Source organism: Tetrao urogallus (assembly GCF_951394365.1).
Source record: "Tetrao urogallus genome assembly, chromosome: 2".
Lineage (NCBI taxonomy): Eukaryota > Metazoa > Chordata > Aves > Galliformes > Phasianidae > Tetrao > Tetrao urogallus.
In genome coordinates, this window is record NC_136814.1 from 63,021,236 (window position 1) to 63,045,693 (window position 24,458).

At 38.2% G+C, this 24,458-nt stretch overlaps 1 protein-coding gene across 1 annotated transcript in view; it reads right to left on the reverse strand.

Annotated features, from left to right (window-relative positions):
• Nucleotides 1-12,975, reverse strand: part of LOC306944413 (dermatan-sulfate epimerase-like) — a gene marked incomplete at both ends in the record, with an annotated part of 163,682 nt that extends 150,707 nt beyond the window's left edge. Inside the window, 6 exons of the mRNA XM_079532940.1 lie at nt 1,393-1,474; nt 5,073-5,152; nt 7,430-7,536; nt 8,982-9,053; nt 10,721-10,812; nt 12,883-12,975. Coding sequence (XP_079389066.1) covers nt 1,393-1,474; nt 5,073-5,152; nt 7,430-7,536; nt 8,982-9,053; nt 10,721-10,812; nt 12,883-12,975 — 526 coding nt within the window. The remainder of the gene's footprint in view (nt 1-1,392; nt 1,475-5,072; nt 5,153-7,429; nt 7,537-8,981; nt 9,054-10,720; nt 10,813-12,882) is intronic.
• Between the last annotated feature and the right edge of the window lie 11,483 nt (nt 12,976-24,458).

The window sequence follows — 24,458 nt, forward strand, 5'->3', positions numbered from 1 at the left end:
GCTCCATCACTGACAATGGCACTAGCAAGATGCTATTTTAACTTGGGAACTTGATGTCTCCCCAGGTGGCCATTTAATAAGCTTGCTTAAGAAAGTTTACTTTGACTAACTGCAAATGAGTGCTGCTTTTCTCTAAAGGGTTAAACCCTTCACAGGGCACTGAAGGAACAGAGTTAAGTCAAGACACGGTTTATGCTTTTTAGTCCAGGCTCTGGGCTAAGAAAAAACATGGGGCTTCCTGTTATGTAGAAACTGGGATGGAGCCAGCTTTAAGTTTCCTCAGAAAGTTACATTAAGCTTGCACCAGAGGGAAAAAGTCTTTGGCATTAACTTGTCACAGAAGATTAGTACCATTATTCCCATTTCACAGAGGAGGGACCTGAAGTAAAAAGAGAATACTTCAGGCAAATATCACAGGTAAGCCAAACAGGAAGAAATGATATCCAATTCTTCCATCTTCCTGTTCATCCACTGGATCACATTATTAAATGGAAAACAAAACCACTGCAAGGCCTTTCAAAATGATGCATGACCGAGTTTAGCACTTTCACGCATTAAAGTACCGTGTACAATCTGTGTTGTCTTACTGCTTATTTTACAAAGCCCTACCTACTTCCATCCCACCCCAGAAAAAACATGCTTATCACTTAATACTTTCTCATATTTCACTGCTGCTGTGCACATCCCTCATAACCCTTATAACAGAAAATTATGTGTATTAAATTGTCTGTTCTGATTGAAGTTTAAAAGAATTAAATCACATCACACATCTGTATGCAGATTACACACTTACATATACAAATATGAACAATGTGCAGGTATATACTTATGTGTATACATGTACACACAAGCAGACACTCCCACACATGTAAAATTGATTATTTACATGATTTCAAGGATCAGGCTTTAAATTATGTTCCCAAATAAAAACTTACTGTAAAATTTATTTTTTAAAAAGGAAGCTAACTACGCATGATTCATATGCAATATAATGAAAACTAAAGGGCTAAAGAAAGCCTATTAAAAAATTTACCAAATATTAGTTTCCTTTCTTTTCAGTGCATATCTGATGTTATTCATAAATACAAGAACACCAAGAATAGAATAAAATACAGTGAAATAATGCTGACATTATTGTATGAATCGAATATTTTTCTTCTAAAGTCAGTGAGGTAATACATCAAAAGTTCTACTAAAAATATCAAAGCAGCTCCAGCTGAACAAAGTAAGAATACCAATATAGCAGGATTAACGTGTAAATAGAACAACTTAGAAGCCTGAAAAGTAAAAGGTACGTTGAGTAACCTACAGTATGGTAGCAAATGTATTTGTTTCAGCAAGTATATGTAATATTTCTGGCTATTACTGTAAGTTGTTGGTGAACCTACTTACCTTTAAAAGCTGATATTTTATAATTATGCTGGATAGCAGCCACCATGTCCTTCCAGAAGTCATATTTTTTCTGACCATCATGCTGTAATTGTTAAAGGAATCTAGTCACTACATAAAATATCAGCCATTTCAAGCTTTTATACTCAAACAGTGGGAAGAATGCCATTAACAAATAAAAATATTTTGAAAATGGAGTAGAGCAGTCCTAGACAGTAGGAATCAGGACTCAGAACTCAGCTGTGAACTCTGAATAATGGGAGGCAGATCTGCACCCTGCTTTTGAATTACTCATATTTATAAGTAGCCTAAAAACCTTACAGCAAAAAGGGGCATTAGAACAGCAACTTAATGAACGAGCTACCCTGCTGACTTCTAGGAAAAATTAATGCCTAGAGCTGCAGACATTGTACTAAATTAATAGGCTGACATTAACTACAGTCTGGCACTCATATCACCTTCCACCATTGCAACTTGTAAAAACTTTCACTACAAAATAGTGACAATGTTCTTCTGCCAACAGCTCCACCCTAAACACCACATGAAATGCTTAGAGAAGCCAGACTGAGCAACACTACCCTGTGCTGTGCTTTGTAGATTGCCAAACCCCTGCTCTGGCAGGACAGGGAAAAAAAACAATCTTCAATGTGATCAGTCTCCCACTTTTCCTAGAAAGCTGTCCAGGTGCAGAAGCACTTCTGCTGACCTCAGTTACCCTCCCAGTGTCTCATTAAGATAGAGAAAAAGCTTCACAAGCAGCTCAGAGTGCTCTGGGACTCAAACACTACAAACTTTAAAAATGTTGAGTTAAACACAGGTGCAATTACACAGCTAAGCACATTATAGGGCAGAGAATTAGTTACTGAGCTTGTAAGAGGTGCTCTGTTACAAAGCACAGAGCAGCAATAAAGCAGATGTCAGTTTCTACACCATAGAAAGTATTTTGTAGTGTTATTGCAGGTTTTGTATCTACTTAAGCTTAAGTTTTGACGCAACTGTGACAGATTTTTATGGCTTTGTCCTATGTCCTAAACCTGTCAGCCTATCTCTGCGCTAGTACCTGAATAAAGACTTACTTTGTAAGTAGAAGGCATTTTCTTGAGAAGGATGTATTTAGAAAGTGAAAATGAATTTAAAATGTCTTAAGACATGCAGTTTATTTGTAGCAAACTGCTATTTCAGGCTTAATCCAACACAGAGGCTTCAAAAAAAAAAAAAAAAAAAAAAAAAAAAAAAAAAAAAAAAAAAAGAAGTCTGCCCTTAATTTCATCTCCATCAGGTAGCACTAACAAGGCCTTTCACATGTGACTCACAAGCACTATTGGTAGCCTACTTATGATCCACCACTTTAGAGATTAAGATCAGGAAAGATAGTGTTATTGCTTCCCCTGTCATCCCTAAATCCATTATTCTAGCAAACTACTGCAGATATATATAAAAAGGACTGTCAGAGAGAAAAAGTACTGTGTATGTCAGTTTAGTTAACTGCTAAGCAAGGTCATTATCTGAAGTTGTATTCATGAGATGTCAGGGAATGTCTGTCTAGTGGTGACAGCAGTAGCCTCTACTACCGCCAGCCCTTAGACAGGTTCAACTCTGCATATACTCCACGTGGCTGACTCTAGCCTTGTTTTTTCTTTCATTGTTTTGTTTGCTTGCTTCTTCTAAAAATCAGTGCAACGAGCTAACAGTTCCTCAAGAGTGTTGTTCTGAGGACAAGTGCATGAAAGTTTAAAAGTGGTATACTTCCCTCAAAACCTCTGGTTTTACAAAAGACCAAAACGACTGTAAAACTACCCTACTGAAAATCCAGAGCTACTGCACATAAAAGAAAAATGGCCAATTCCCTGAAAGCAGAGAGATAACTATGAGCATGCCTGTGTAGTGATTTCATTAGATGAAGTATCAGACAAAAAGTATTTTGTGTAGAGCTTCAATGCACAGATGCAAAATGTTGAGAAGCTCTTATTTGCCTGAAAACATACACAAATTCATCAAATGCTTACACATCTTTAACAGATTAGAGCAATGCAGCACCCAGCTCTTGTCTGAACCCATTTTGAATTGGAACCTAGTTCTCCATCTATTTCAGTAGGAAACTCTCCAAATCCTAGAATGTTTTCTGGAAATTTTAAGGAAAAGTAGCCTTTACTAATACAAGTTGCAAGAAGAAGAAATACAAGCCTACAATTCTGTTTAGGAGTTAGAAGGAATTAAAATGCAATGGTTTTAATACCATATGAAAATAGCTTAACAACTGCAGCATGTGTCCAGGGCACGAGTACTGGAGAGGCCTACAACCTCCTGCCTTGTGTCTTCATCATCTGGCTGATGGTAACATCTCACAAAACTGCTGCAGTCCCTGTACTGAAATTGAGCTAATATGCAGTTAAATATTCAAGAAACTCATGAAGAACATTCTTGAACCATTTCTAGCAGCTCTGTGGAAAAATAGAGCATGGGTTTCTCTCTGGATAAAGACAGCACTGCTCCAGGTACAGTGCTCCAGCTAGTAAACTAGTAACAGAACATGTAAACACACTACACGTGAGCTGAGCCACATTTCAGCACCATCCTCTTTCTCCCCATCACCAAGTGACTTGTACCAAGTCTAAATTAACTGTAAAATAAAGCAACACAGTACAGGTGTGACATCTGAGAGAGGATTCCAAGCTGTGAGTGAGCAAGGAATGAGATTAATCAGGCACAAAATTAAGACTCTTATGACATACCTGTCCTCAGCGTTTGCCAATGAGCTAGCTTTAGATAATTCTTCAAGCAGCAGTTAGACTTAAAACAGCAATCTGCTCAGCATGCTATTTTGGATCTAAGCCTAAAACATCAAGTCAGGTGATACTCCAAGGGACTGCAGATACCCATCTTACAATTCTCAATTCTAGTCTGCAGACAAAGCGCTGCATTACTTTAGTACTTTCAGACAGTAGATTATATCCATACCTCATTGACACTCAGATATTTTACTCAAAGACAAAAGCTCTTTTCTACAGCTACCTAAAAGTTAAAGTTTCAACTCTTCTTTGACTCAACTGAATCAAATGATAACAAACATCAAAGATAGGATCTAAGCTACACTGTATATCTAAGAACCACTGAAAAAAGTTGGACCAATTTCATTTTCCACCTTTAAATATAATTTATTGCTTAAAGGAAAAAAAAAAACAACTGGAAAAATCACAGTATACCATAGATTTATTTACATCTACACATACAGATTATCACACTTAAGACACAAAACACATTTAAGAAGAAAGGCTGGAATTAAGCTTTCAACCATTTAACATTTCTTTCAAACTAGCAAACCATATTATTCTTCAGATTTAATTCAAGTACCATCAAGTACAATTAAAGATTTTTAAGAAGAATATTCTCCATATCACAGAATAAACTTGAGTAAATAACTCATTTGTTCTTGTCCTAGCTATTTGTGCCCTCTGGTGGAAGTACATTTACTCTGACCATACCAAGTAAGTCACAAGTAGTTTGGGGGACAGCTTTAATACACTGATAAGTCTGGCACGAAAAATTTCAAACAAGAAAGGAGAGCTAAAGAGCTTAACTTCACTGAACGTATTACTTGCATGCATTATTGAATGCATACAGCAAGTGAGGCAGAAAAGGATAAAGATAATGGAACATTTAATTTCAGAAAGTCCAGCTCTTACCTCATCTAAACTGTCCACAACCCTTGCACACAGCAGGGCTCCTGGTAGATCAAAATAATTATCATACAGATAGTATTTGGCTGGAAAAAAAACACAAACAACACCTCTAGTTTTTAAATATGTATTGTATAGTTTACAAATAAATAATATATTTAAATAGTATTACGAGCTGTTACTTGAATTTTATGATAATAAGCATTATTTGTTTCCCAACTTAATACATTTGTTAGGTTTTATTTCTATTTCTATTTATTCTCATAACTGGCCGTTGGCAACAGTTACCTTACACCAAAGCAGTAAGATTTTTAGGAAACATTTTAGGATTCTAAAAGTTTTGGTGGAAGAGATGGAAATGAGTCTTAAAAGCCAAAGCAGTGTTGCTCAGCTATTCCAAAATATCAGTTTCCCCAGCAATAAGAAATACTGTGAGTCTGAGAAGTTGTTTCAGAAAATTTGACAGGTCTTACATAGAATCATAGAATTACTAAGGCTGGAAAAGATCACTAAGATCATCAAGTCCAACCATTAACACATCAAACATGTGGGCACAAGAGAGATCAACTCTTACTGAGTACAGCCCTCCTTAAATAACGTCTGAATTTAGGGTATTAATGGGAATTGAAACCATTTGGCAGGTTTTTTTTTTTTTTTTTTTTTTTTTACCCTGCTCCTCTGCACTACTGAGAATTGCGCTATATTCCCCTTGCTGATCTCACAAAGTACTTCCTTTCAATAACACTGACCTAGTCTGTTATGAGACTGTTGAATTGCTTCACTTCAGTGATAACAGAGTGGTTTTATTTTGAAAATGCCACAACAATACAATTTGTCATAAAGTGAAAGACAGCGTAAGAAATGTCAAGTGACTTTGAAAGCAGCATCTTATAAAATACAAGTCAAAATTGAATGAACCGAAACGAAGTGGACAGATGCATTTTATTTACCAAATAGGATTATTCAAGCATCATTGAAACAAAATGGGAAAATAAAAGCAATGTTTCAGCATTTCTCAGTGATGTTTTGCAGCATCCCCAGATTTCAACGAAATTGCATTTCTAGCTGTAGAACTTATCTAAAATGTCCTTCCTATTCTGATGTTATAGTTGTTTATAAGTGGCACACTGTACAAGTGTCTCATAACCTGTTTAACTTTGGATTTTATCTTTCCTTCATTGTCTAAAACAAAAAATTTGCAAGGAAATTCTTGAATGTCTAACTTCTGGGCAAGAAGGCAGGATCCTCCCTGGATTCATTTCACCCTTGGGCGGTGCTTGGGTATTTGGTTTGAATCATCTAATACAGTGGCTGGGATGGATTTCCTATAGTCCTGTCCTTTGAAAACACATGCTAAAGACAGAAACTTAGCCCAGTGAGAAGCATGCTCACATTATTCTATGATGCCCCAAAGCAGAACAAAAAAGTCAGAAGGGCGCAAACATTTCTCCCAGACTAAGGTCATGTTCAGCAATTCTTTTCTGGGAGTAAAACTGATTTTAAAGTAAATTTAGATTAAAGTAAATTTAAAGTAAATAGAGTAAAATAGGTGATGCTTTCATTGTATTAATGATCTTGTCTGTGCTGTCTCTTATGTATACTACATAAGTCAGCAAAACAAGGACTAATATTCATGAAAGGGAACTAAATAATGAATGCAAAACATTTCTTTTGTACATATAGCTGAGGTACTGTTCTACCCAGCTGCAAAAGATTACCTGCAGTTTAGTGTAAAGATGACAAAAGAGTTTATGACAGCAAAATGGTAAAGAACATCTCTATCACACAGGACAACTATCAGCGAGCATTTTTCCCTTTATGTGCATCACTCACAATTACTAATCTTAAAGAAAATTTGAGATAAAGTACAAGGTGGCTAGTAAAAGTGGAAACCTAACCACAGTGCCTTCACAACATGATTCCCATCTTAAAATTAAACAGCTGCCACCACAAGATGAGCAGTTGTGTTTCCATACCTGCTCTGTTAATTGCACTTCCAGCTAGGCCTCCAGCAAGAACACTGACAGCAACATGCCAACAATTAAGACAAACTTGATTTTTTTTTAAATTATTCTTAAATTAGATTATGAACTTCACTACTTCAACAAGAAACAATGTGCCCATCTCTACAACCAAACCTGTACTGTTAGCTTGTTCATTACTTGCCTTATAATTGATGATTTAATTTTAAGTATTAGAGGTTAAAAATATAAAAACAACCTTTGCCCCAAACACTCACATATTTCAGTAATTCTCATCTCAAATATTTTTTTTTAAATAGATTTAGGATGAACTAACACTACAATAAACACTGAAGGGGACAAAGCAGTTACACAGACCAGGACATTCTGAGGTAGAGCTACCTGAGCGGGAAAGCATTCCACTGACTGTACTAAAATGCTTCCATTCCCTCCTTCCATAAATCTCCAGGATCTCTTCAGATGTCATACTCCTAGTGCCATGGCTTGCCCTGTTTGATGCATTATAGAGAGAAAAACAAAAGGTTAAAAACATTCAGAGTACATCTAGAAAACAGTAATGAACTGCAATTGAATACCAAAGTGCATGCAAGTTTATCTTCACTTGAGCTCCTAATCTGAAGTTTGCTAGGACCTAAGCTTTTAACTTACGCACTACAGTCCCCAGTATAAGTTTTAGTTCACAAAGGTCTGGTTGGCTGAGGGCATGGATACTGTGCCTCACCTCCTAACACAATCACTCTGTGTTGCTCGAATGTTCTCAATTGTATGAGGACATTATACTTGAACTTTCAATATACACTGCACAATAAAACACAGAGCAGGAAGCCTATACACCATTCTGAAGCCTGGTAACATTCACAAAATGCAGGGCAGGACTGTGATAAAATTCTAGTTTGAGCCCTCAAAGCAGCTATGTAATACAGAAATAGGTACAAGCCTTTTCAGGAATTAAAAATCCACTAACTTGACCATCAAACTGTGCCCCTAAAGAACATACACAACCCAGTTTTGAAGGAAACAGGAAATGCCACGATAACTAATACTGTAACACTCTTCCCTTTACATTAATATATCCTCTTGTCTTGAATTCCAAACCTAGCTCTTTGAAATTCATGGTACTAACTGAATTTCTGTACGCATAAGAAAGACTCACAGATATTTCATTCCTTATTTGATAGAATCATAAAACAATTTGTGTTGGAAGGGGCCTTTAGAGATCACTTAGTTCCTACCTGCCCTGCCATGGATGGGGACACCTTCCAAGAATTCAATGAAATCTGATTTCCCCTAGCATCTTCATTTTTTTTTTTTTTTTGTTTTGTTTTGTTTTTTGTTTTTTAAGAAAAAAAAAAAAGAAGGAAAAATGAAGTAAAGATGTACTAAAATTATGACTCAAGGGAAAATTTATTTTTAAGAGGAAAAAAAGACTTCCCCAAGTGAACGTGTCAGTTTCTATGCTTAATTTACCTCAGGCTATTTAAGCTACATGTAGCAAGTCTGCAAGAATTCTGAATATGTATGGTACAAAGACAATTGCTCTGTCATTAACATTAGTCATTAGTACTGATTGACTCAAGTTACTCAGAATTCAAAGAAAAACCTTACCCTGGATCTTAGCAGAATTGGACAGAGTACATTGGTAGCCACTGAAAAAAGTGAATTTAGTTTCAAGATCAGTATGCACTCAATCTTAGTTGTTTATAAAAAATTATATATTCTTCCTAGCAGCTAATATGGAAATATTATGAAAATACTAGGTTTATAACATTAAGAGATACTGAACACTAGTTTACCCAAGAGTATTTAAATTTTTACATAAATGAATATATATTGAAACCAGTATTTTAGATGTTTAATAAAACTGAGGTGACTTTCAAAAAGAGGATAAAATGTTCATGTTTGTTTAACAATAAATACACGTAATCAGTATTACCTCAAAACTGTTCCATCTTCCGCAAGCTTCAGGAAGTTTCCATCTTCAAAGTCCAATGCCAAGCCTTTACAACTAAAAATAATTGTTGTTGTTTGTTTTTTTAAGGAAGAAACAAGAAAAATGTTTTCAGAAGAATGCCTCTTTGTATCAGAATAGTGAAATGCAGTTACAGAAGCTATATAACAATGCCACTTAAAAGCAACAAATCACAACCCCTCAAACACTCCCATGTTTGAAAGTAACGTATGCAAATACATATCATTACAGTGAGGGCTGGATTTCACTTACATAGCAAATTCCTACTAAATAAATCCAGTTCCATTGTTCCGTGAGTTCAGTGTGATTATTCATATAGATAGGGTTGGGGGATTAAGGCCTGAACATATACAACTAAGAAATGTGATGTTCAAGCCACTATTAAAGGAAATTAAATACACATTTTGACTGTACCTCCCCTACTTACTACTGCAACAGTAACACCAATATTAAGGAAGAGAGAGATAGAACATCATTCCCAGCGAGACAACAGAGTATCTAAAGAGCATGTGAAGAGAGGCATTGTCAGGCTAGTCTGCACTCACAAGGTGAAGGGTACACTGAGTAGGACAGATGTGCCACAGTAGTTCCTAACTCACCTAGTAAATTCACAACTTTCAGAAAAATGAATTCACATTTACTTAGGTTGTTTGAAAAATGAGAACAGAGTTCAATGTCTAGAATAATATTGGAAAATATAAAAGAAAATGGAAAAGTAATGCTTTCTTCATTCTGTTATATGGTACCCAAAGGAAAGACAACGTGCTATGAACCCAGCTAGCAGACTATCCTTTCACACTCGACACCTGGGTGATTAGCATCAATGCGATGCTACCAGCACTATGGGCTTGCAGATCCTCATTAAGGAGCCCCCAGCTTCAGGATGCAACCAAGGTAGATATATCTAAATGTTAACTAGATTTCATGCCTCAGAGTCCTCAAAATATGAGAAATACAGAAACCCTGGTTATCACATGAGATTTGCAATCAGACACGTTTGGAAACTCACCAATCAAATACTGAATTGTAAAAACAACTTGAAAACAAAATACCTGTGCTTCTCCTAAGGAGAAACAAAGCCAAAACAAACAGCAATAACCTGACCTTCAAGTCCCCATACTCTTGCCATAGATTATAACCTATAAAAGTTGGAACATCAGTGATTCACATTAAAGTTCCACCTCAGATACCACTGAATTCAGACCAGAAACTTGTGTTTTAGTTTCTTACATTACAGCTTTGTGCCTAAAGCATCACTCAAGGGCTACTTCTTGGCATGTCACCTTTCCTCAGTTCCTGAGAAGACTGTTGGGATTATTCTGCCTTACACAAACAAAAACACATCTGTAAAGAGAAACATGGAGATATGACTAATTTCTGATGGTTACTGTATTTACCAGTTAAGGGTGGAAGAAAAAGGAGGTGTATCTCAGCAAGTTAAACCACAAAGTTTTTGGGGAATTCATAGAAAGCACAAAGCAAGCTTGAATATTCAGTTGTCTCTTCAAAACATCATATTAGAAGTATTTCAAGAGAAATACTTATGGTTTTAAGTACTTGTTGGAAAAAAATTGAAGTTACCTATTTGGTCTGATAGTCTTAACAAATGTCTAAGAAGCTGTTTTCCAAGCTTCGTAAAAGTATACTACAAATAGTATAAAGGAAGTTATGAAGAAAGTTTATGTTATTTTCAACATACTTACCAGAAGTCTAAGCTTTCTGGATTTAGAGTCAGCAAGTCTTTGTCGTAACCCTTCTCCGTTACCAGATACTGAGCAAAACTATCATATATTAGCTATAAATGGGAAAATAAAATAAAACAAAAAATTAAAATTGTATTAACTACATTGATTAAGGTATCTAAAGATAATGCTTTCCCTGGGAAGATGTGAACTTTAGTACCACCAAAGAAGAGGCAAACAAGGAGTATGGGGGACCTGCTCCTCCACAGCATTTTACCAGTAGTGCCTGAGTTACTTCTAGTAGGCTGGAAAACAGCTCAAGATGCTCATGCAATAGTTCTGGGGCAACTTTTGTAACACAGCCAGATGTATACCGTTCTACCTTACTGCCCTAGATCTTCAAGACTACTGGGAAACAAAGATGCTAAGCACCCAAAGCCAGTCACTACTTCCCCCTTCTAAGTTTTTTTTTTTTTTTTTTTTTTTTTTTTTTTTTTTTAAGTGTCAGGTTACCCTGATTCAACAAGTAGCACCTGAGCCTATCAACAACTGCAGCTAGTAAACACAGAATAATTGAATCACAGAATGGCCAGGGTTGGAAGGGACCTCAAAGATCATCAGGCTCCAACCCCCATGCCACAGGCAAAGTCACTAACCTTCACATCCAGTACTAGACCAGGCTGCCCAAGGCCCCATCCAACCTGGCCTTGAACACCTTCAGGGATGGGGCATCCACAGCCTCTCTGGGCAGCCTGTTCCAGCACCTCACCACTCTCTCTGTAAAGAACTTCCCCATGATACCCAACCTAAGTCTTCCCTCCCTCAAATTAAAACCATTTCCCTGTGTCCTGCCATTATCTACCCTTGTAAAGAGTTGACTGTCCTCCTGTTTATAGGCTCCTTTAGGTACTGGAAAGCTGCAATGAAGTACCCCACAGCCTTCTTTTTTCCAGGCTGAACAAGCCCAGCTTTCTCAGCCCATCTTCATAGGGGAGGTGCTCCAGCCCTCTGACCATCTTTGTGGCCCTCCTCTGGACCCTCTCCAACAGCTCCTTGTCTTTTTTGTACTGGGGGCACCAGACCTGGACGCAGAACATTTTAAACATTCCTGATAAAACATATTCTGAAGAAAACAGCAACTACTAAGTAAAAGATTCATAAGGCCAGAAAGAATAAGTGCTAAAGCCTAGCACAACATTCAGCCAGTTCTTACTGTAATGCATTAGTGAGGTTGCGCAAGTAAATCTAACAGATAATGCCAGGTCCCTTTTTCTCATAGTTCTTTCATTAAAACTGTTCTCCCAAAGTTGCTCTTGGAATGACTTTGAATAGTGAGAATGACAAACAGTAACAACTGTATCTTCTGGTGCTCATGCCAGCACTTTAAAGTGCTTTATTGGTCACCAGTAAGGATATGCACAAAGGGCATGTGACAACCAGCCGCTGCCTTGTGAGAAGAGTGAACAAAATTTGAGAAGTCTTTTTCCGTAAGAAAAACGCCTCTCTGTAGGATAACACCATCTTAGAAAGCAATGCAGTTTCACAGAACAAGGTGCATTGCACCATTGTTACACTTGTTTCTATAAAAACAGTTATTTCTGTATCACACTTAAGAACATCCATGGGGCATGAGACAGCTGTGCAGCATTCTGACCTCAACAGAGGGGAGCCTTGCAGATGGAATACCCGAGACTGAAAGGGGCCAAGCAGAAAAGAAGTGCTGAGGCAGAAGGTGCAGCGCATGCCATCAGGCTCTGACAGACAGCAACGCTGAGGCAGAGATGCTGAATGCCCTCATGCTCACCGTTCTAAGCACGACAAAGTTTGCCACGATCCCCTACAGAAAGCGCTATGCACTTCGAACCGCCTGCTCCGACGCGGGGGGACTCTGCCTTTCTCAGCACCACTCCAGGCAGGCGAACACTTCGGAGGCGCCGTTTCCAAGGCAAAGACACGGCAGTGCCCCCCGGTCGGGCTGAGGCCTGCCGAGGGGGCAGGCAAAGAGAGAGGCTCCCGCTTCTCCCTTCCTCTCACGTTTCCCGTTGGCTTCCCGTCCCCCCGCGGGACTCCCCTCGCACCCGAGACCCCCGCCGGCCCCGCACGCCCTCACTCGCACTTCCGCTCGGGCGGCCGGAGCGAAGCGGGCAACCCTGGCTCTGCGGCCGCGCCGTGCCCGCACTCACCGTCGCGCTCTGCGGGAGGTGGTAACGGCACAGCGTGTGATCCAGATCGAAGCCCATCACCTCGCAGTCAGCCAGGGAAAAGTACTGCTGCATGGCCGCGCCGCCACCGCGGGAGGCGGGCGGAGGCGGAGGAGGAAGAGAAGGAGGAAGGCGCACGGGCGGTGCTTCCTGCGGCGCGGGGCGGTGCGGCCGCAGCCACTCCGCCCCGCCCCGACTCCGCCCCGCCGCTCCGCGGCCGCCCTCACCTGCGCGGAACCCGGCCCTCAGCAGCAGAGCTGAGAGGCGCAGGATAGCCTTGTTCAATCGCTGAGGTTAAGAAAAGCCTTTCTCGCCGAGACCTCGTGCGGCTGGGAATGGTGAGGCCAAGGCTTGGGATGCTTAGATAGCTGCTCTTGAACACTTGTGTGCAGATCTTCTTCGCTCCTCTCTGGAATTCATTTTCCTGCTTAGATACAGTGATGTCATCAGAACACAAGAATGCTATTAGTTTGCTTCTTCAGAGGAATTCAGAATATCCCAAAGATATTATTATCCATTCTAATGCCGTTACATATATGTATGTGCACCATACATTACAAATACTCCATATATCGTATACATACAGTTCAGTATATACATGTAAGTTGCTCTGAAAGTAATGCCTCCTATTTATTTGCATGGACACTACAACACAAAGAACGCAATAACACTATTTGATAGAACAAATTCTCAACTACAAAATGCTGTTTTTAAACAGACCAAACGCCATTAGCTACGGATTTTCGTCAGTGTTGAACAAAAGCCTGCACACCACACTCAGGAAAATCTTCACCAGAAGAGGTAACCTTCTGTTACCGCTACTGGATTGAATCGCCCAGTGCATTGCTGTGCTCACATACACTATTTAGTCTCCATATACAGTCAGCAAGTTTCAGTGAATGTTGCCATTCTGTCAGACTGCCCCTCTGCTGCCATCTGTCACAGAGAAACAAAATATAACAGAATGCTGGTGGGAAGTTTCAACCTCTACTGCCATACCGCCAACATCTACCTCAGACATTGTGGGCCAACATCATAAAGTAGGAAGTATTACTTTCGGAGCAGCCTGTTTACATAATGACACATGAATATATTTCAGATATATATGCTCAAGTACATATATATGTATATGTATATATATACATAATCATATATGTGTGTGTGTTTTCCAAATTAAATGGTGTGAAATATGAGCATACAGAAGGAGAGATTCATCCAGGATCTTGCATGCAGCAGTGGTCTCAGCCGTCAAGATGAGGGAACTCTGAGCAAGAGGTCATTTTTCTTCCCCAAACCTCTCACTTCAGGAAACATGGAGCATATTCCTGCCCCACTGGAGTCAATGGTGACAAATTTCTATTGACTTCAGCAGATTCAAGTATTTATGCTACCCTCTTATTAACTCAGTTTATCTGACTTGAAAACTGTAGCAATAGATCATAGAATCATAGAATCACAAGATCCTACTTTGGGAATTCTCCTGTTCCAGAAGGTGGTTTGTTTTTGTTTTTGTTTTCCCAAAAGGCCTCATGCAGCTTAACAAATTTTGTGTAGATCATAGCATTTTAAATTTATAGTGTTGTTTTCCATGCATGCATGTTTATGTAAGCTCACTACAAAATCAATTTAACATGCTGTAGTACTGGAACAGCTGGAGTGATCACTGTACTTGCCATCAGAAGCAATTACAAACATCCAGATTTTGTGAATACTGCACAATAATAGTAGCAGTAATGAGAAGCTATCTCACAATTTACAGCACAAAAGCACTTTAATTCTAAGTGACTTCCAGTCATTTAAGCAATGGAGCAACTCATCAAGTTAAATTTCAGGTATATGAGGCTGAAGGTTAAATTAGAACTGTGACAACAGAAAATACAGAAAATGTTGATTAAGGGGATAGGTTTTCATATCTGGGAAAGAAGAATACAAATCAAAGAATATCATCTTCATCTTCAGTATCTCAGCACCAACCTGATAACAGGAAGCTCCTAACAGTTTACTTTAACCAACAACCCAAGGTTTGTTTCTTTCCCTTTTGTCTGAAAAGCTTTCCAACGTCCCACAATTTCTTGCTTTCAGATGAGTCCTTCAAATGTCCTGACAGCCCACAGTAGCACCTTTTTCAGAATGATGCTGTGTTTAATTGAAATCCCCCATAATATTTGAGACATCTTAATCTGTTAACAGCATCCTTTCAAATTATTTTTTCAGTTCAGTACTGACAGTCTGATGGCACCATGGCCAGATCAGGTGTGCCCATATAACTCTTCCAGTGCCTCACCACCCACACAGTAAAAGATTTTTTCCTTATATCCAGATTAAGTCTACCTTCTTTACGCTTGAAGCCATTTCCCCTTGTTCTATTACCACAGACATTGATAAAGAATCTGTCCCCTTCTTTCATGTCACTCCCCTATAGAGATTCAAAGGCCGCTATCAGGTCACCTCAGAACCTTCTCTTCTCCAGGCTAAACAGCCCCTACTCTTTCAGCCTCTCCTTGAAGGAGAGATATTCCATCCCTTGAATCAGTGGTTGATGTGGAGCCTCCCTCCATGGAGATATTCAGGACTCATCTGGACACCTACCTGTACAACTTATTGTAGGAGACCTGCTCTAGCAGGATGTTTGGACTCAATGATCTTTTGAGATCCCTTCCAAATCCTGAGATTCTGTGATTCTGTGATTTTGCCTTTCTTTGTGCCTCCCCCTACTTTCAACACAGGACAGGCTCCCACCACTTTGTATGTTCAGAGGGTGGGGATAATAACATGTTTCCAAACAAGGGGATTGAGTGCACCCTCAGTAAGGTTGCAGGCAACACTAAGCTGGGAGGAAGTATTGATCTGCCTGAGGGTAGAAATGCTCTACAGTGGCATCTGTACAGGCTGGATAGCTGGTCTGAGGCCACTGGGATGAGGTTCAACAAGACCAAGTACTGGGTCTTACACTTGGACTACAAGAACCCCAGGAAATACTATAGGCTTGGGGCAGAGTGGCTGGAAACCTGCATGAAAGAAAGGATCGTGCTGTATTAGTCAACAGCCAGCTGACCATGAGCCCGCAGTGTGCCTAGATGGCCAATGGCACCCTGGCTTGTATCAGAAATGGTACAGCCAGCAGGAGCAGGGAGGTGATCGTCTCTGTACTTAGCTCTGTTGAGGCCACCACTTTGAGTACTGTGTTCAGTTTTGGGCCCCTCACTACAAGAAAGATATTGAGGCCCTGGAGCGTGTCCAGAGAAGGGCAACAAAGCTGGTGAGGGGTCTGGAGCACAAACATTATGAGGAGCAGCTGAGGGAACTGGGATTGTTTAGCCCAGAGAAGAGGATGTTCTGGGGAGACCTTATTGCTATCTGCAGTTATCTGAAAGGAGGCTGTGGTGAGATGAGGGTCAGCCTCTTCTCCGATGTAACAGTGATAGGACAGTGGAGAATGGCCTTAAGGTTCAGGCTGAATATTATGAAAATTTTTTTCTCAGAAAGAGTGGTGCGGCAGTGGCGCAGGCTGCCCAGGGAGGTGATGGAGTCAACATCCCTGGAGGTGTTCAAGAACTGTGTAGATGTGGTACTGAGGGACATAGTTTTGGGGCTTGGTAGGGATGGTTTGAGGTTGGACTAGATGATCTTAAGTGACCGTTTCCAACCTTAATGATTCTGTGATTCTGTGCCTCAAAGTACAAAAGCAACCAGGTCGAGTCCAGTGACATACATAAAGGCAAAGGAACCCTGCCAAAATTCCTACAGTTCAACCTCACTTGTTTTTAGGCCTCTGATGAGCCTCCTCATGGTCTTCGTTTCCTTTGTCGTAAGGGGGCAGCAGTACAATGCAGTGAGGGCCTCCTTGCCGTCATTTTCCAATGATCCTCGCTCACACTACTCTGCTTTACTTTTATCAAACTTCGGCTTTACTTTCCTGAAGCTGTGTAGGTTGACTTTGTGAGTTGTTTGATTTTTTTTTTCTTCCCTAGGTATGCATTTCCATCCATTTATATATTTAGGTTATAAGATTTTAATTTTAGAAAAAGTAAAAATCCCTCGTACTATACAAGGGTGTACAAAAGTGATATGCAAATATGAAACAATAATTTGAAGAAATGATACATTTTCATGTTAGACAAGTAGCACTTGCTTACACAAAAGTAAAGTCAAAACATTCATAATAATGGCTATTTGTTTTTTAAAAAACAAATGAAGTTACTTTTATAATAGAATAAATCAATCCAAAGAGAAGTTTTGTTGTTGTTGTTTAAAAAAGAAACAACAGTAAATAGCACACTGCTAAGAGCAAGAGCTTGAATTTAGCACTTGGTTTGGCTTTTAACTCATTCAGTAATTCTATGCACAGATAGTAGTCTGCTTTGCAGTCCTGAACTTGACTATGTTTCAGCCCTTCAGCATGTCCATCACTGTGGAGATGTGATGCCTGGACTCTTCACAGCACAGTTTCTCACAGACCTGGGATGACAGAACGTCACGGTTTTATGATTTTTGGTTATTGGTATTCCACATCACAGCATCATGTAGTGCACTGGGAGTGAAAGAGTTAATGCTCCAGGTCTGGATACCTGTCCCGGAAGAAAACTACTACATTCCCCTGAAGACTATTTGCTGTTCTGTTATCATTTCAGCTCACGGGGAACAGATAGAAGGCCTTGATATGTCACCTGACTTTCTCTTTTCCCTTTTTCCATCTTTCTCTCTCCTCCCTGCTGCTTGACCTGACTGCGCATCTCACCTCAGCGTTATGGTGAGGCCTTTCCACATTTCAAACACTCTCTCTCATTATATTTGATTTGTTAGCCCCAATTCTAATTATATTATATTGTATTATAGTGTTATCTTGCATTCCAATATCTTATTTAGTAAATTAGTTTGTTTCTCCTCAGATTGTTGCTGCTGTTTTGTTTTGGGGCCCATCTCTCTACCCTTTTTCCCTTATCCCCTTTTCCAGAGGTGCAGATCTACAGATCCCTCTGCCCCACAAGTCACAGAACTGTGTTGAACCAGCCCACAGCCCACAAACCATCGACACACAAGGACTGAGCTGAAGGCTTAGGCTCATCTGAGAGGCTACTGAGAGCTCCCATTTTCCTCTCTGCAGCCTCTGGTAGCCCCCAGACAAATGCTGTTATTGTTCTAACTTCATTCCCACGTACTCATGTAGACCCACGTATCATCTTCCTCTTATATGTGAATCGATACTCAAGATTCAAATAGGATGAGTTGTTTTGCAATGAGACTGCTATACCTATTTAAACTCTAAGTGCCCAGGGAACTTTAAGCTGGACTTCAGTCCTGACTCTGCAATCACATCTTCAAAATAAAACTCAAGAGTTGTCAGTGGTAGTCACACATTTGCCATGTTTTTTGAGGATTTTCAGTGAAATGATACTTCCAGTGGAATTCTTCAGGATTAAACAGGGTTGTAGGATTTGTTGCTACATTTTTAAGATTTGCACACTTAGAAGGAAGCAGATTTTTTGTAGAAAACTATGGAGGCGTAGTCTAAGCATATACAGAAGAAGGCCTCTGACTTTCATTACAGAGTAATGCTTCAGTAGGCATAGATCTGACAACACTAGCTCTTCTCAAGGATGTCCTAGTTTAAAAGAAAGAATGCTATGAAGAATAGATTTATTTGAAAAGCAGCCATTAGTTTTTACTATTACTTTAGCAGTCTTTAATGTTTAGCAAAATATCACCTAATCTACAAGGCAGCCCTCTGTGATGCACGTGCTGCAGGTAGAGAAGACTATGGAACATATTTGTCTGTTGATCATAATCTAAGATTTGTCTGAATTGCAGTGATTTCAGAAACTTTACTGTATTTTGGATTATTTAGTAGTCTTTTTATATGGCACAAAATAAACATGCTTAAGCTTTTTTTTTTTTTGTGGAATCAAGTACATAAAAATATCTAACATCTTGCTGGGAATAGGACATCTAATTACATCTAGCACCTCAGTACAGCACTGGTTACATTCTCTGCCTCAGTACATGGAAGTAAGACTCACACTGCTAAAGAAACAAGATTCTCCAAAGCTAAAACAACAAGTTCATTAAAAATTTATAAAGGCTATAATCCTCTAGACACTCAGAATCTTTTTGCATACCTCGAGGAGCCTTCAGAAGCTTGCTTATGGTTCTTACTGGCCCTCTCAGATCTTGTAATCCAACTCAGGCTGTTCCCAAGCAACATGAAAGAAGGAAACTAGAATCAATTATTTTGTCAGGGTGATTAATAGCCACAGCTGATAGCTAAACTCTTAGTAATTGTATATTAAAAACTCTGAACAGTTGTCTAGCAGCACTTGGAGAGTTTGTTCTTTTTGAGCTGGATGGATGCTACATTTAGTCAAAAAAATCGTAATGAAAATAAACACTTTTTAGGAAATACCAAACTATACTTCCAAAGTATGTATTTTATGACAAGAGAAATATGCAGCTCCTATGATTTATGGAACTTCATCTTGCTTCTTCTATATTTTCTTTCTCAACATGCCATTATTTTAGTTTTACAATTTTAAGAATGAAATTCAGAGTGGGATTTTTTAACTTCTCTGTCTACATTTCCTATTAATTCACAGTGTATTCATATGCATGTACAACTTAATCTCTTTTGGTTTTATTTTCTTCATCAGTGAAATTGGATTAAATCTAGTTCAGACATTTGGAGGATTCTTGCATCAGTACATCACAAGCATGTGTTTCAAGCCTGACACTTTTTCTAATAATCACTTCAAAGGCAAATCTGAAATATATCACTGTGTGTACAGCTAGTGGGAAATGCCACAACTGTAAAACTACAGATTTAAAGATAATAGAACTATGAAAGACCTAAAGGCAGTCATCTTCTTGCCCTGCGGTAGGATCAGTCATCCCTAAAGACATCCCTTATAATTGAATGTCCAACCTCTTCTTAAAAAGGAGCAAACAGCCATTGAGAAAGTTTCTTCCAGTGTTTAGCAATTCTTACATGCAAAACATTGTGAGTTTTCTTCCCATTTAGCTTCCATGTCAAAACTAAGTCCTTGTTGCTGTAATGCACTGTTTTTACTACATTTGGTTGTATTCCTAGCAGATGTAGGAATCATATCAGCATATCATATCAATATTCTCTCTGTCTGAAGGCTGTCATTCTTTGCGTTCCCACAGTCTTTTTGTTTTTGTCCTGTCCTTCCTTTAAGGAAGGATAATATTCATTCATTATCAAATTGCTCCTTATCTCTTTTTTTTCCGAAACACAAGATCAAAAACTGAACACATTTCTCCAAGTTATCCCTTACCAAAGCTGAGTACAGCAACAACAGATACAAAGTAATTTTACACAGCTATTTGTGTAAAGTAATACATGAGCTACTTATTCATTACAATCATCACTCCATTAAGATTTTCAAGATCAAATTCCAAACTATTACTGTGATGAGTAGGGATATATATATTTTTATTCATCTTTTAAAAACATGATTTCTTAATGAGTGATTGATGTTCTATTTAAGAAAGATTTTCTTCTGTATGTGTTCATTACTGAGTGTACTGGACACAGAGAGTGATGTTCTTCAGAGCTACAATAATAAAATGCTGATAGCAATGCTTGTAAATCTCAAATGTAAGAGGGTATTTTGAATATAAATTGCATTTGATATTTACTGTTCTACTTCTGCCTCTAGAGGGTGTCTAGTAATTATCTGATAAAAGGATAAAAAAGGTATGTTGAATTTTGATAGCAAGGAGAAGAAAAGGATCTAGAAGAGTATATTCTAAAACCCTAAGTATACACTAAGCCTCAAAAGATTCTATCATATTTATGTAATTTTTAAAGGATTTTTTAGTCTGCTTTTTTTGTCAAGTCTGTGAAGAAGGTCAGTTATCTCTTCTATTTTTTTTTTTTTTTTTAAATGATGTGCACATTTACCTATGTTATTGAGCTTACTGCAATTCTCAGAGAGAGGAGGATTTTTGATAGTGTCTAAAGCTGTGCAAACAAAGAAGAATATTAATTTATAAAAATTTTGTCAAATAAAGAGGTTATATTGTTTTGTCTACTGTAACAGAAATATCTGTCACAAGTGCTCACTATATGTGAGCATTACTAAAGGCACTTACTTTCTAGCCCTTTTTCTTAGTCTTATAAAGACCTCGTCTTCTATGTTGGATGTTTTTTGTATAGCATCTTAATACATATCTGAGAAAGAAAGATTACAGCAGAGAGAAAAGAAGGAGGAAAATACAAAGAGATGATAAAACGGGTAGAAAAGAGTATGGAAACAAAAGGAAAGGAGTGAGGTTTTTTTTTCTTCTTCACGTTGCTTCAGTTTCATTTGTAAAACTTTTTATTTTGAGTGAACTGAGGCTACACTAATGAAAACATAATAAATCCAGAATGTTCACACCTTTCCTATCCTAAAAGACACTGCACATTACTTTACTGGCCGAGGGCTGTATCTTGAACTTTTTCTTTGATGGGGAATCTACATATCACCACTCCATGGACTGCTGTTTTGACTCTGGTTTGTACTGATGATACTATATCTCATCACTGGCAATGATACAATCCAGGAAACTGTCACCTTTTTTCATATTGGTGTTCTTTCTGTTCCTGTGTGAGCATTCATACAACCCACCAGGCACAAACTTTGTGATATTCCAATTTTGCCACCATCATTTCCAATGCATTGAAGCAGATATTCAGGTCCATACACAGTTCCTTGGTCACAATCCATTGATTCACATGGATGAGCAGATTGAGATCCTCTTCATTTCATGGTATGACAGTTGTGCATGGCTGTTGCACAAGATTGTGTGCTTGTCTTTCATGTCACTGCTGTCACTGATGAAACTCACCACCCACTGCTTCACTGTGCTCACATCCACTCTTTGGTGTCCATAAACAGCCAGCAGTGTTGATGAACATCAATGAGTGCAATTTTTTCTGCATGGAAGAATTCAGTGGCACATCATTGCTTCATACACATTTTCATGTCAGACACCAATTTGTCAGACTGCCCGTCTGTTGCCATCTGCCAAAAGGCAACAAATTGTAATGGAATACTGAAGGGAAGTTTCAACATCTACTGCCATACTACCAACATCCACCTCTGACATTATGGGCCAACATAATGAAACAGGAGGCATTACTTTTGGAGCAGCCCTCCTATATGTCAAAACTACAGACAAAAATAGTGATGATGCATGAACTGAAAGTAAAAGAACCAGCGAGAATGTTGCCACAGACTTCAGACCAAGAAAGAAGAAAGGATGTGAAATCAAATATAGAAATTAATCACCTAAATCTTGGTATTTATACACCCTCAGATTGTACCTACACTTCTGAAGATAGATATTTAAGATAACTGCTAAATAAATTGCATCTTTGGCCATGACTAGGTTACAATGTCTAAGATTGTTTCCTAAATGTAACAGTTGCCTTGTCTGCTGCTTTTCACTACGGATTTGAAGTAAACACCAGGATTATAGCTTCCTTTTCTCCTTGCCCTTCCTTTTTCATATGAAAAACATGTAACTGCACATCCTGAGGTTGCTATAAGGTACTTTGATCCAATGTGGATGGTGAATAAACAGCGTACAGGCTTCATTCTATTCATTCATATATGTTTATATTTAATATTTCAGTAATTTAAAGTAATTTACAAGTTGTGCCTCTTTATGTCGTACATTGATATATTCTAGTTGCACTTTTCGAGCTCTTCCTATGGAGCTATCCTTCCTTCTTGCAATGGAGAGGCCTCAGGAGAGGCTACTGTGTTTTTTTTTGTTTGTTTTTTGTTTTTTCAAAGTTCACAAGTGAAATTATGTGTGTAATGCTTTGATACACTATCCCTTTCTATCTCTTCAGGCTTCTCTGCTTCTCTTGATGCAACTGTAGTTTCTGAAGAAGGAGATGGTAAGTCATGCTCAGAAGTCATCCATGGCATAGAATATAGAGTTATGTGAGAGATGAGTGAGACCTATGATAACAACTCTATAAATCTTTCCCACCCAGAGATAGATTTGATAAGTATTATTTTCCATGCCTTAGAAAGCTGCAGAATGGTTTTACCCAGAAAGATTTTGCTTTCTAGAAAGCAAAATAACTTTAATTTTTAACATGATATGCTGTACATCATTTAGAATAATACAGAATAAAATGAAAAATAATGGCTCAGATCTAGTCCCATTTTGGGTAATGGCACAACCTGTATTACATTTAAGCAGAGTGAGATCTGATTGAATAAATAGAAAAAGTCTCTATTCTGCCGCTCTTTGACAGAGTCTTATTCCTCTGTGTTCACTTGTTGTCAGACATAGCCTGTTTTAGGCCCCAGTTCAGCTAACAAATAAGCAACTCACATCAACAAAGCACTTGAAAATGTACTTTTAATGGTTTCTAGAGTAGAGATGGATTACTGGATCAGCCTTATGAATATAAATAGCTAGAATTTTCCCATTGTAGATGCAAAAGATTTAAGGTTGGAAAATACAGAATCTAATATAAATCTTTGTAGATCTATGGTTTGAGATAATATACAAATCAGGAACATGATTAATCATCGAGAGTAAACAGTTTTGTCATGGGTAAGATTACACATATAATTTATTTTCATTAAAAAGAATGGCGATTTGCAAATTACAGAAACAAAATGGAAATGCTGATTAAAAGGATTATAAAAAAACTATGAAGTGATGGTAATGTGTCCCATCCTAATGTGGAAATGGAAAGAAATGTTGCTGAAAAGGCAGCTGTAATAAAAAAATCATTCCTATTCAGTGATTCATTCCTATCAGTGTCTTTAAAAACAAACAAACAAACAAAAAACCAACAGCACCACTTTAAAATGTTTAATCACTTGAATTATTCCCGAAGTACAGTTTCAGAGCAGTGTGTATTAGCTTTTCTTCTGATTTCTTTAAAGATCACATTATTTGAATATTTCACTTTGCTGGAACATTCCATTTGCTTTATCATCGTGCATTAGATGATTTTTTTTTCCTACAACAGCTATATTGTGGCAAATATTTAGATTAACATAAATTAATGCAACAGCATAAATAGTGACTACAAAAAGGTTATGTAATATAAAAAGTAATGCTATGAGCAATAGTTCCATACACTATTTAATTACAAATTCTGTATTTTATATCTTTATTCTTCAGTTTTCAATGTGGAAGTTTGCTTGTATGTTTGTTTGTGTATATAAAATTTGAAAAAATTTAAGATGAAAATATTTGCTTCTGTTGTGACCTCATATTATTAACAGGACAAAAAGCTCTCTTTTTCAATTTCCTGTTTAAACCGACTCCTATTTCTTAACAAAATTGTCAGTTGACTCAGCTTTGAATATTCATTTTCTCCAGCAGTGAGTACAGATCTGACTGTAATTCTTCTCTGCATGGCACAGGAAAATTATTTGAAACAGCATGTGTCATCAGTACCAAAGCCTAGTATTTAGTGATGTTCAATTCTTGTCTCTGAAGCATAGAGCTGCATGCTTGTAAGATGCAGAAAAGTTCCTTTTTTCCTAAATCTTCAAGGTATTATGTAATTATACCAATAG